The following is a 12779-nucleotide window of genomic DNA, read 5'->3' as shown; positions in this document are numbered from 1 at the left end:
CAATAATTATTATATTATAAACAATATTAGTAATTAGTGTATATTTTCTAAATAAACTTGGATATAAGAAATCAAATATTAATTCGCTATCCTTTTAGTCCTATATCTTTGCATTAATAATTAAAATTATTACTATAAATTATTAGATAGAAAAAAGATTACATTGTTGCTAATATTTTGTTATATTTATATTCATCTTGTTAATGTAATCTTTTAAGATATATTCCTTTATATCTATATATATGTTTATACAATAATTTAAATTTCTTCATTTCTACGTAAAAGACAACGTTTTATTATATATTTACACAACGTTTTATTAATACAATTATGGTATTGGAGGAAAGGAATAAAATTTTCGAATAAAACGCATACGAGTGGACGAAGTATAATTCGATTTTTATGTGTATATATTTATCTTTTTCAGAAAGAAATACAGGAATCTGTACATAATATTCTACTTATACAATTTAAAGAGTTGCCGCTTGTTTGTAATAATCGCAAAAATTTGTTTGTATAATTTTAATGAAATATTCAATTATTCGAAGAGTAAAAAGTATAAATTTTATTACCACGATTCTTGTAGAATATAACGACAAATATGTATTATTTTTAATCGAGATTACTTTGTTTGTCTCCACGGGCTTATTTGAAATAATCATCTTTCTTTTCTTATTGTTTTCAACGATTTAGTATTTCGATCAAAATAATTTAGACGTAAGACGAAAAAAATATTGGGCGAGATAACCGATTACGTGTTTTTAATTATTATACCCATTAATATGTAAGTATTTTTGTAATATTATAATAAAGTGTTAGAATAGATATACTTCGTTGATTTTTATATTTGCTAAGAAGAAAATTTGTAGAATTTCAAAACGATTGCGGTATAATATTTCAAGGAAAAAAAAAACGAATATAAACGCATAAACGATTAAAAAATAATTCTTAATTTAGAATTATCTACTCGTGTAGATGTATAGGATTTTTATATATTTTCATTATGTTTGATGACGCATTATTTTAGTTACTTTTATAGAATGCATGTAATTCTTAGATAATGAATATTTGAAGGACACTTAGTATAAAAGTTATATAATACAAGTTTATATATTTGAATATATCCGTGTCGATATTTTGTTGTAGATTGCGATAACATAATAAACAACGTCATGGTACTATTTGTGTTTATATATATGTAGCAATAACGAAAGCATTCTGGAAAGCCTAAATATACATATTATGTGGTGGTATTACATATTTCCAAACGATGATCCATGTTACACTATTACGATCATATAAGTGCACTGTATACTTTATACTATATAACTGTAAAATTGTGAGCGATACTATTTGAACTATTTTAAAAAAGAAAAAGAAAATTATCTGTCATGGATAATATAGCTCAACGGTCTGTATAACTACGTGTTATTATTAAGACTTTTTAAGCTTCTTAAATATCCGATGTTTAATAAAATCACCACTCGCTAAACTAATTTAGTATCCACAATACCTCCACCCTTTTGTTAGTCCTCCTCTTATACAAATATTTCTTTTTTAATATTCTCCTACTAAAAATATAATTAAAAAAAATCATTAATTATAAGTGTAAAACAAAATCATTATATGTTAAAATATATATTTAATATATTTTGTTAATCGACCGATCTATAAATATATATATATATATATATTTTAAGAAAATGCACACAATTCGCACCGAATACTTTCGCCTTACGTCAGCTCAAGATGAAATGATTAATTTAATGATAATTAGAATTATATCAGGTAGTACGCTAGAGTTAAAATATAAAATAAATCTTACGCATATTAAGTTTGTATGCATATTAAATACATTAATGTAACATGATTACTATAGATTTTAATCCAGCAATAAATAGTAAATTGTGTATGTGTGCATGCAGCAGCTAGTGTCTTGTGTCCTTGTATCATATGTGTCGTGTGTGAATGTGCTGTGTGTAAACACTCGATACCTCTCATGTGTATAGATCTGTGTGTATTTTTATTTACAATTCATAGCAATGTTTAAACACTCTTGAGTTATAGTAACTCATATATATATAGATAAATTAAATACATTAGTAAGACTTGCTCTATTAATTGAAAAATCTACTATACACTTGATTCAAATGACACTGGAAGTTTTTATGAAAAATATAATATTAATATTTTGTGCAATAAATTTTCACAAATTCTCTCTCTTTCTTTTTCTCTCTTTTTTCTCTTTTTATTAATCTATATATTCATTATTCTCGTTAGTTCCTTCATATGATCTCATTTCTTTGTGTAATTTATTACCTTTGTACATTTAACTACATCAACTATGAGAGGATTTACAAATAATTCTATACAATTGTTCAATATTAAAGTAGCCTGCTACATCCAAATAGAGAATAACACGTTTCTTTTGCCTGTTATATATATGCATTTGAAATCGTATATCTTCAGATAATTTGTATTTATATGAAAATCATTACTAATAAGTTAAAACAGTTACAAACTGTACGCGATATACTATCTGGGAGATTTTATTTTTTATTTTTTTATTATTATTATATTTTTTTTTATAAATATAATTAACGACCGTATCTTCACTGAAATTCGAATCAGAACTAATATTTATTCATTAATATACATATATCAATGTGCTGGCAACATATTATGCCAGAATTATTGGCAAGATTAAAGCCAATCGTCGTTTCATTTCAATTATTATCAAATCAGTTCTCATAAAAAAGTACTATACAAGAATTCACACACCAACACATCAGTGAAAATACAGTCCTTCACATAAAAATACGATAAAACTATAGAAAATAATTTCACTTAATTGAAAATATTTTCTATAGTTTTATGTTATACGGAAACAATATTTATAAAAAACATCTTAGTTCGCTTAATTTATATCCAGGAAATGTAATGCATGGCTACGTTTCCAATATAGATTACATGAATGGACGGGTTGTATGAAAAAGGAAACGCTTTTTCAATATTTTCTTTAAGAGAAGGACAAAATAGTTACACATATTTACGTATTGCTGTTCCGAGTTATTTAAAGATTATTAACCAGTTTATCTATTCTCTCGAATTTTAATAAGAGTTTGTTACCTACACATAACACAATATTATTGTTGATGTATTATCCAATGTCACGGATTAAGTCCGGTTGGTCTTTTACGATTTCGTCTGTTCCTTTCCAGAAGGAATGATAAGTCTAATGGATCTTTCTTATTTGGCATTTTTTGCAACAAATTAACCAGAATGCTATTCAGTCTCTTTCTCTGTTCTTCCCTCTGTAAAAGTTTATTTCGATAGAGCTCATGTAAGGAGAGAACAAACAGTTTTTGAGAGAATTAAACAATTCAAGCTGTTATCTTATGTATTACCTGAGCATAAGATGTAACAGATGGTGCAATTGTTAACATTTCACTAGATCTCCGTCTAGTTCTGCTGCTAGATGCTTTTTCTTTATTATTTGCTTTTGTATTGTCAGATGACTCTACTTTGTGATGATTATCGGTATCTTGATTATTTTTCTTTTTATCTTTACTCACTTTACTCCCAACGTTAATACCATCAAGACTGTGTGGCTACACATAATTAATATTATTAGATTGTATTAATCTGTATTTTAACATCGTTTAATAAATTGTAATGTTAGAAAGTTAGGACATTACCAAGTATGTGCGATAATGTTTGATCCGTTGTGGAAATGTTTCAAATGCATAAGGTTTTGTGCACACTTGATGTCTGGCTCTTGCTACTTTAGTAAAAAGACGTGCAGCTCGATCAACGCGATATTCACAAACATAAGTATGTTCTGGTGTAGATCCAACTGGTCGGCCTATGTTTATAAAGGAATAATTTAATAAAAAACAATAACAAAAATCATTTTTATACATATATAATATCTATATTATAATTATTATTGATAATATGTAATTATTGTAATACCTTTACAAAAAGTATGTGGGTCAAGAACCCAACAACGTTCAGCAACAAGATCACATGGTACTGCTTCATACAAAGGTGCGCATACTACTTCGTTTTCATAAAATTTGCGTGTTGGTTCATGATAAGTTTCATGAGGTCTTAAATAATGGTGACCAAACACAAATCTTTCTCCCCTGTAAAATAATTTAATTATTATCAATGCCTTGCAAGCCTCTTTTTGTTTTATTCGTGTTCAATATTCTATAGATACTTACTCTGTATTTTTCCAAAGTCTTTCAATTCTGAAGATATCCATCTGTTCATAATCTGGTTTTTGAATAGTTTTATACGTATGCTTTTCAGGTGTATCTCTTAATACATATACCGTATCTCCTTGTCTAAGTTGTAAATCTCCTCGCAACAATGTTACAAAATGTATCTTGCCTTCTTCTTCTTCCTCACCTTCCAGTGGTATCTCTAGATCAACTGGTCTTGGCAAACACCTTTCGCACAAATAAGATTCAATATCTACGTCAGCTTTGACACAATCACAGTGTTGCCAAACAAGACATCGTTCGCATTGAATCATTAAGCCCTCGTCCCTAAATATAAGATCGATTAGTTTTATTATAAGAAAACAAATGTGAACAAAATTAGATCGTCCAAAGCATTTGATTTCAAATTACCTATGCAATCCACATATACATCTAATAACATCTTCTTCTCCAGAAGAAGATCCTCGAGGAGGTAAAAATCCTTGAGACGGAGGCGAACCTGTTGCTTCCGTTATAGCTTTTATAAAATCAGGTTTACTTCCCAAATACAATTTTCTAAGTCTAGCAGCTGCTATTCCAACTTCGGATGTTCTGCCGAAGAACCTCACGTTATTATCAAAAAGTCTTATCATGTCTTGATCAAATTGTTCGGCGGTTTTGTAATGACCAGTACCAATACATTGATCTATCATACTCAAATCTACAGGGTCTGATATTTTTTCATAATAATCAGGTAATTTTCTTTTAGCTGGTAAATTCACGAATGGTGTGCACAATAATTGGTTATTTTCGTCATTAGCGTTAGCTACTATAGAGTATAAATCTTTTAGCACCTAGAAAAAGAAATGTATAAATTGTAAGTATAAGTATGATTAATAATATATGCGCATTTTAATATATAAAACAATCGTGAACCTTAGCTAATTTGGCAGTCTTATGCACTTCTGGATCATCCTGCGCTTGTGCAAGTCTTCTTGTACGTACGGTTCTTGTATTGGTATTCGTCAATGCCGTTAATTGTGAATAGAATGCGTCCGATTGCGTCTTAGAATCGCCAGAATTTTTGTCCTTTATATTATTCGTACTACTAAATTTTGTTTTACCATTTTGTACTTGCACTTGATTAATTGAAGATTTAAGTCGTCTTACTTTCTCTAAGTTTCTTAACAGGAAGCAATGATGTTGCTGGGCGAAACAACGTTGCTGGTGAGACATTGGTTTAAGCATGGGTGCATTAACAAGACTAGAATCGCCTACTTTACGCGATTTACAAATTCCCTTAGAATTAGTGGATTGCACCGTGTTGGATTTACGAACATTTTTACGTGGCCTACCAACCGATCTTCTTTCCGTTGGTTCTACTTGCGAAGGAATCGAGGTAATAGTTCTTGGCACTCTTTGACTTTTTCCTCCTGATAAAATAAAAAACAAAATTAAGTGACAGGTCTATATCTTAATTAAAAATATTATTTATTATTTACCTATAACTCCTCTACAGGCGCTACTACCACATTTACACTGTTGACCTTCCGATGGATTAAAGAGTGCAAAATTGTAATCGTATGTTAGTTCTTCATCGGGTTCTATATCTCTGGACGCAAATAAAGCCATTCGCGGTAGTCCATGTACACTCCATTTTTGCATTTCGCAATTAGGTTCACACGAATGATTAACAAACCTACCATTACCACCCATACGGTGACCATCTATTACCAAACCTCCGTCCAAATGTAAACAATAATGGTGTATATCATCGGCGTATCTAAATGAATAACAGGTCAAGAAAAATGATTTTCTTTTTAAGACATTGAAGCAAAGCTCTAATGCTGGATAATATGTTAAGAAAAATAGATTACCTTGTTGCCATTCTAGATTTAAATTCTCGTTCTGAAACAACTTCACCAACGTATTCTAAAATAAAATCTCCTGACTTAATGAATTGATGAGTTTTTACGCCCCAACCTTTGTTTTCGGTCATAAACCTTTGGAGTCCTGGTGCCCATTCATGTTTTTGAATTTTTTGATTTTGGCATTTTTCACCACAAGGACAGAATTGCGGCGAACATTCGCTAAATACCATACGATTGATGCAATCGTCGCCGCAACCACTTTCTGGTTTACATTCGCAAGATTGCGACTCGTACAAAGTTGTCGGTTTGACATCGTAATAAACATTCGTTTTTATTTTTCTGCAACACAATGCATATATAAATAATAAAACAAACAAATGAATAATTTAAATATTATCTAAATAAAATATTTAACTTACTTGTAATTCCAAGATGGCACATAATCCCTATCTTGTACTCTTGGATGAGCATGTAACCACCATAGATCATAAGGCATTTGAAATTGCATTTTTCGTTGACGTAAAAGTTTACCGCATTGATATGAAGCTGGTAATAACGCAGACGAATGATCGTTAGTATCACATAACAGTTTATTCTTCCCAGAATTAGCTTCAGTATTTGAGATTTTCTTAGAATCATCTTCCTTGTTATATCCAGAAAAAATTCCTGCTTGCAAATAACGCTGTTTCCACCTAGATTGTTGCTTTCTAGTATGTGGTATACTCAATTGTTTTCCAGTTTCGTGTTCCTCGCTAGTTACATCACTGCCAAGAAGAGCATCGCTTTCTGTATCATAGCCTGTACCTCGTAGACGTTTCGCATTTCTCAATGTTAAATTACATGGACTAGACGATCCTCTTCTCTTTTTATGATTATTATTAAAACAACCAGATAATTCCATTTTCACATTGGCATGAGCATTCGCACGTTCTAACTTCTTTAAATTCTCCTCATTAAGTTCGGCTATTCTTTGATTCTGAGTATATCTTTCAAGAGATTCTTCTAACGATGCATTCTCATCATAAATTCTACAATCTTGAAGTTTCTCAAACTTAACTGGGTATATTTTATCAGAAGGAGTACTACTGTCAGATTCAACAAGGTCTTTACGTACTCTTAACTGTCCTGGACAAGAATCTAATATCTCATCAGAACCACTATGACTCAATGGCATATTGCGTCCCGAATTAGAATCTTCAAAATCTTTAATTTCTATTTGATTTTGTGATTTATTTCCATTTGTGACTTTAACGTCATCTTCAATCGGAGTGTCGTTTGAAATTTTGTCACTTGACAAGGCAACTTTACTATCCAACTTACTTTCTTGGATATCTTCTTCCATACAATCTTGATCCTTAGGTATTACATTACTTCCAGGAACAACAGTCCCCTTTTTAATTACACTTGTTTCAATAGGAGGTAATACTTTCTTTTTCTTTTTTTTTAATGTTGGAAAACCTGTACGATTGATAGTTTTACGCCTTCGTATTTTTTTCTTCGTAAGGAGCAATGCTGCAGAAGGATTTACTGGATTTGGAACGTTTAACGCATTATCTGATTTGATCTTTTTATCGAGTCCACCTATTTGCATGTTACTATTATCAGTTAAATTTTCCTCTGCATCAACTTTTATATCCTTTTCTAAGTGCTCATTTTCGATCGTAGGGTCAACTTTTTCTACTTTATCCGCTTGATTTTTATCAGATTTTACAACTTTGTCTGCAACTATTTTTTCTGATTTACTCGATTTATCTGTATGATTTTTTACATTTTTCTCGTTGGTAGATTTTTCAGATTTATCAACTTTATCCAATAATCCATGATTTTCGGAGGATAATTTTGTAACTGTAACTCTAAGATCTTTTACGATCTTCTTTTTTCTTCGAGGTTGTACTTCCAATTGATTTAAAGGTTTATCTTCTAAAGATTCACCAGCGTTGTTTCCTTGTTTTTCAGGTACTGCATTTTCATTATCTTTAAGTTTCTTTTTGGGTGTATTTACGACATTTTCTTCATGAACAGAAGATGCTGAACTTCCACCATACCTATTAATAGTAGCTTCGATAGCTTCCTCTATATGGTTTTCAGTCGAATTAGATTCGTTCAAATTAGTATCAGTACAACTAGCATTTGAACTCTGGGAGCTATGAGGACTAGACACATGATAATGCCTTTTTTTTAATGGCAATCTTTGTTCATTTGGATTAGAATTTGTACTCGTGTTCATATTGCTCTTTGAATCTGCATTTGAAAGTACTTTATCTTTTTTCAAGCGTCTTTTTACCTTCTGATCATCATTCGAATTTAAATCACATTTCCTCTTCTTCGTAAGCTTTTTTACTCGAAAAATTTGTGGTAACTCCGTATGATTAGAATTATTATTATTTCTTCCTAAACTACAAGATCTAGTAAATTCATCGATTAGCTTTTCTAATTCTTGTATAATACATGGATCGACACGAATTGGATGTTTTGGTGGCGTTAACATTCGCCGGCGATGTTTATGATGATGGTGTTTGTGACAATGAGTATGTATTGGTTGTGTCGCTTTGTCACATTTATTAGATACATTTTCTACATTTTCTGTTTTTAACTCCCCAATGGGTAAGGATATTAATGTTTGGACACTTACTCCATTGGTTTCAAACGTTGAATTACTCTTTTTATTACACTTGTTTTCTTTTAAAACGCGTCGTGTAGTTTGTGGAATAGGTTTCTTTAACGAGCTTTGCTTTCTGGTTGTTGTACCCGCATTATTTCTATTTTCTTTCGAACATCTCTTATTAGGATTTACAGTTTTTGGTTCGCTTGCGTTACGCTCGCACGAAGATTGTTTTTGACGTGTTACCGGGACCATACTTTTGTTAGATACATTAGGTTTCTCTTGTTTTAATTTCTTACAAACTTTGCTATCACATTGTGTCGTTTCTCGTATAGCTTTATTCGCTACCGTTCTGTTTAGGCACTTAACTCTAGCTGGTGATGCTTTTTCGTTTACTCGCTTACTCGCTTTCTCCTGTAAAACTTTCACTGTACTAGACCGTTTATTTTGGAAAGGTTTCTTATCTTTAACTTTTTTAACTACAGATGTATCTTGTTGAGCTGTTGTTGATTTTGGCAAGGGTTTGACTTTACCCCTCTTTCCGGTTGGTATTTCTTTCTTTACAACCTTTTGTTGCAATTGCGTATTTCTTTTTTCATTTTTCTCAACTTTTTCTATCTTCTCAATAACTTCTGGCTTTAATCTGGGCCTTCCTGGGCCACGGGGTTGGGTAGATACTGCTTTTGCAGGTCTACCTGGTTTTCTTTTAGGTGGATATAAAACTCTATCCACGTTAACAGCTGGTTTTGGAACAACAGGCTGTACAGGAGATTGCGTGGGAACTGGCGGGCTTACTGGACTAATTGCTAAATGCAAAGGACTATTATCTACAGATTGAATGCCTGAATCCGGTGATACGTTTGATACGCAAGGATATTCGGTATCGTTAAGTTTCTTTCCTAACTTGCTACGTCTTTTTCGAGGTTCTGACAAAAGTGCCGTCTTTTCAACAAATTGTTGTAAAAGCGTCGAACTATATACAGGTATAGGATTTTGATCACCATTTTCACTATTGTCTGAGTCCGCTCCTAACGACATACGTTCAATAGCTTTAGATACCAAACGACCACTTTCAGAGTCCTCAAATCCGTCGAACGGAGCATCTTCGTGTTCTTGATCCGGTAAAATAGCTGCCAAATCTTCTTGATTTATTTCTTGAAGCGGCTGATGTTGTTGTTGTTGTTGCTGCGATTGTTGAATAGATGCTTGATGCGTTTGTTGTAAATTCTGACTTGTTAATGAATCAGAGTCATCGCTGCTACATTCTGAAGACTAATCACACAGAATAATATAATTGCAATTATGTAAGTTTCAATAACATAATGTGTTGTACTAAATAAGCTTACGTAGTTAGAAAAACAACTTACTTTTACTCCGCGATTTGTTGCTTTAATCTTTTTAGTCATGTTTCTTCGATTTTTATCATGTTTACTTTTATCCATATCTTCCTTTTTTGGACCCTTCATGCTGATCTTTAATTTAAGTGCTCCCTAAAAAATTAATGTTTCTTATACAATTTTAATTACAAGTAATAAATATAGATCTTATTTAACCATTCAAATTCCAAGCGATGCAATTGTGTTGTTAAGATTTCTTATTGAAAAGAGTCATTTTATTGAAATGCAATGTTCAATTGTGGATAAAATTTTTCCACAGACCATTGGTATTCGAATAGTTAATACTTACTATTTATTTAACAAATATTTCCTATAATACCGTGCTTTCGCAGAAGCACACATTATAATGCATACCGATTCAAAATTAGCTTCTTGGATTGAAAACGTTTGCTCGCTATGTTCAGACGTACAATCTGAATTAGATCCGGTATCTTCCCCTTCTTCCTCTTCGCTACTTTCGTCGTCGGATTCTGAATTTGAATCTGAATAAGAACAGCTGCCTTCGGTTCCACCAGAACTTTCTTCGTCAGAATCAGAATCTTCTTCGGAATCAATAGAATCAGTTCCTAAGTACAATAAAAGAATATGTAAAAAGGTATTCGCATCTTAATTTTTATTCCTTTATAATAATTTATTTGTAATTCAAAATCAATAAAAATAAAATTGAATATTAAATAGTACCATTAGCTCCATTAGCAGGATCCCAGCTACCTCCACCTTTTATGGCATCCATATCAACTGTAGAAGGAAGTTCTCTTTCCTGTTCTCCATCGTTTTCTTCCCAATTCCAATTCTGTAATTCTAATTCTGAAGGATGATGGATAACAGCACTCCATCCTGAATCACCAGACATTTTTCAGCTTATCTGACATCCAGGGAGAATACAATTGAATACCATTCCTTATATTTTACTTCAACCATTAATCTTGGTTAATATCACATTTTTAGAATTTTTAAATATAAGCCGTTCACTTGATTTAACCATACATTTATAAAGTTCTTTTCTACATGTCGATACGTTTTTCTTTGAAGGATACACAAATGGAGGAGGAAGACTGAAAGATAAATAAATTGATTACAAATACAAAAATAAACATATTGACTTACATTATTATCCATGTGTTTATAGTGGCTAAGATTATCCATAAGCATATAATTCTCCACAAATATTAGAGACAAGCAAATAATAATATACACTTGTTGTAGCATGTAATTTCTAACACCTTTTAATCAAATCGATCAGATATTATTTATAGACAAACTAATTTATATAATAACTTGCAAATATAATTACAATTTTTATATGAATTCAACTGACGAAAAATAAAATCCAAGAAATTATTATACGTTAGATTTCGTCATTGGAATTCGTGACTAATTTGGAATTAAGGGGAGGTATGAATTATAACCGACGTTCGTTTTAAAATGTGATGCAAGTGAAAAAACATAAGGCGCATTTTATGAGAGAAGAACGGTTATGGAACAAGTTGAAAATAATATTTAGGAGAAAATAGATGAATAAGAAAGAAAATCTTAGAAAAAGGATCTACCTGGTTCAAGGAATTTCCTCTATACCTTAAAATCAAGGACCGATCTAGGATATCGTAAAAATTGACGAGAAACAGGACAGCTGTTTGTGGGCCTGTTAACGCGCCAGGTGCGTTCTGCCGGATTTGGCGCGAAACGTCTTTACGGAAGGAATGAAAAAACGTTAACTTTTCTAACGGTCATAGATTGCAAACGATCGAACAAAGTTCGTATTCGATTTTTTTCATAAATCAACGATTAATCGTCTCAACGTTAGGATAAACAGGATTAGAAAGTTTTGATGTTTACGTCGCGATGCGTGCTCACAAAATGGCGTTTTAGATCCAAGATAGACGTACACTCGCGTATTTAATTAACGAAAGTTAGACTTAATTTCCCTTCTCAAGAGGAATGTTATAGCTTGGAATATTCCTTCCACGATCCTTAAACTCCTACCAATCACTTCCTCGATCCAGGGTTATTCACTCTCGGTGAAATACATATATTTTTGTGGAAGAATCTGAATACACGGCGCGTATATCGCGTACCTTGATCGGTGCATTACTAACCCCTCCTTACGGCAAATTAAAGAATCTAATTTTTCATCACAGAATTTTGCACGATTGATATTATTTGCAAAGTCGGTAATATAGATTAGACCAACCATTTATCTAATCGAGTTTCTCATATGACTAACAGGTTTTGTATGTTCTTTTTTCCCCATTTCAAATGTTTCCCACCTAAATTCAAATCCTTAGGAAAACAGATAAATGGTTTTATCTCGGCTTAAATTTTACCTGCAGGATTAAGACGTCAATTTTAGTATTTTAAAGGTTGTTATGATAGAGATCGAAATAACAGGTAGAAATACAAACTGTTTATGAAGGCGTTGTAGATAAAGGACAATTGGTCACAAATAAATTATATGAGAATACCGTTCACCAATTTTATGTCATTTTAAAGTACGTATACTAGCAAATGTTTTCTATATTTTTATTTATCTATAAGATCTAACTAGTTTTAATATTTAATACTATAGTATTATAATTGGACCGTTTATTGTGAAAGTGGTGTAAGTCTATTTTAAAAAAAAATTAAAAGAACACATAATCTTAATATTTTATTTATAATTAATACATAATAATTACATTTGTTATTATATATAAATTATTTA

At 31.4% G+C, this 12779-nt stretch overlaps 1 protein-coding gene across 4 annotated transcripts; it reads right to left on the bottom strand.

Moving 5' to 3' along the window:
- Window positions 1-1862: 1862 nt before the first annotated feature.
- LOC122523968 (histone-lysine N-methyltransferase ash1) lies at window positions 1863-12158 on the bottom strand. 4 transcript variants are annotated; one of them, XM_043645971.1, is made up of 14 exons: window positions 11629-12158; window positions 10760-11133; window positions 10433-10644; window positions 10049-10171; window positions 6499-9953; window positions 6086-6418; window positions 5711-5991; window positions 5145-5641; window positions 4641-5062; window positions 4230-4556; window positions 3976-4148; window positions 3699-3865; window positions 3408-3611; window positions 1863-3314 (listed from the first exon to the last, which is right to left on the bottom strand). In XM_043645971.1, the coding sequence occupies exons 2-14, from the start codon at window positions 10929-10931 to the stop codon at window positions 3171-3173; spliced, it is 6510 nt and encodes a 2169-aa protein (XP_043501906.1). In that variant the 5' UTR covers window positions 10932-11133; window positions 11629-12158; the 3' UTR covers window positions 1863-3170. The 4 variants fall into 4 exon arrangements, with proteins under 4 accessions (XP_043501906.1, XP_043501914.1, XP_043501931.1 ...); XM_043645979.1 differs by having other exon boundaries at window positions 11654-12158; XM_043645996.1 differs by having other exon boundaries at window positions 12062-12139.
- Window positions 12159-12779: the final 621 nt, after the last annotated feature.

Source organism: Polistes fuscatus, unplaced genomic scaffold, assembly GCF_010416935.1.
Source record: "Polistes fuscatus isolate 324 unplaced genomic scaffold, CU_Pfus_HIC Scaffold10, whole genome shotgun sequence".
Taxonomy (NCBI): Eukaryota; Metazoa; Arthropoda; class Insecta; order Hymenoptera; family Vespidae; genus Polistes; species Polistes fuscatus.
The sequence above is the reverse complement of the archived record's forward strand: the minus strand, read 5'-3'. Positions and strand labels throughout refer to the sequence as shown.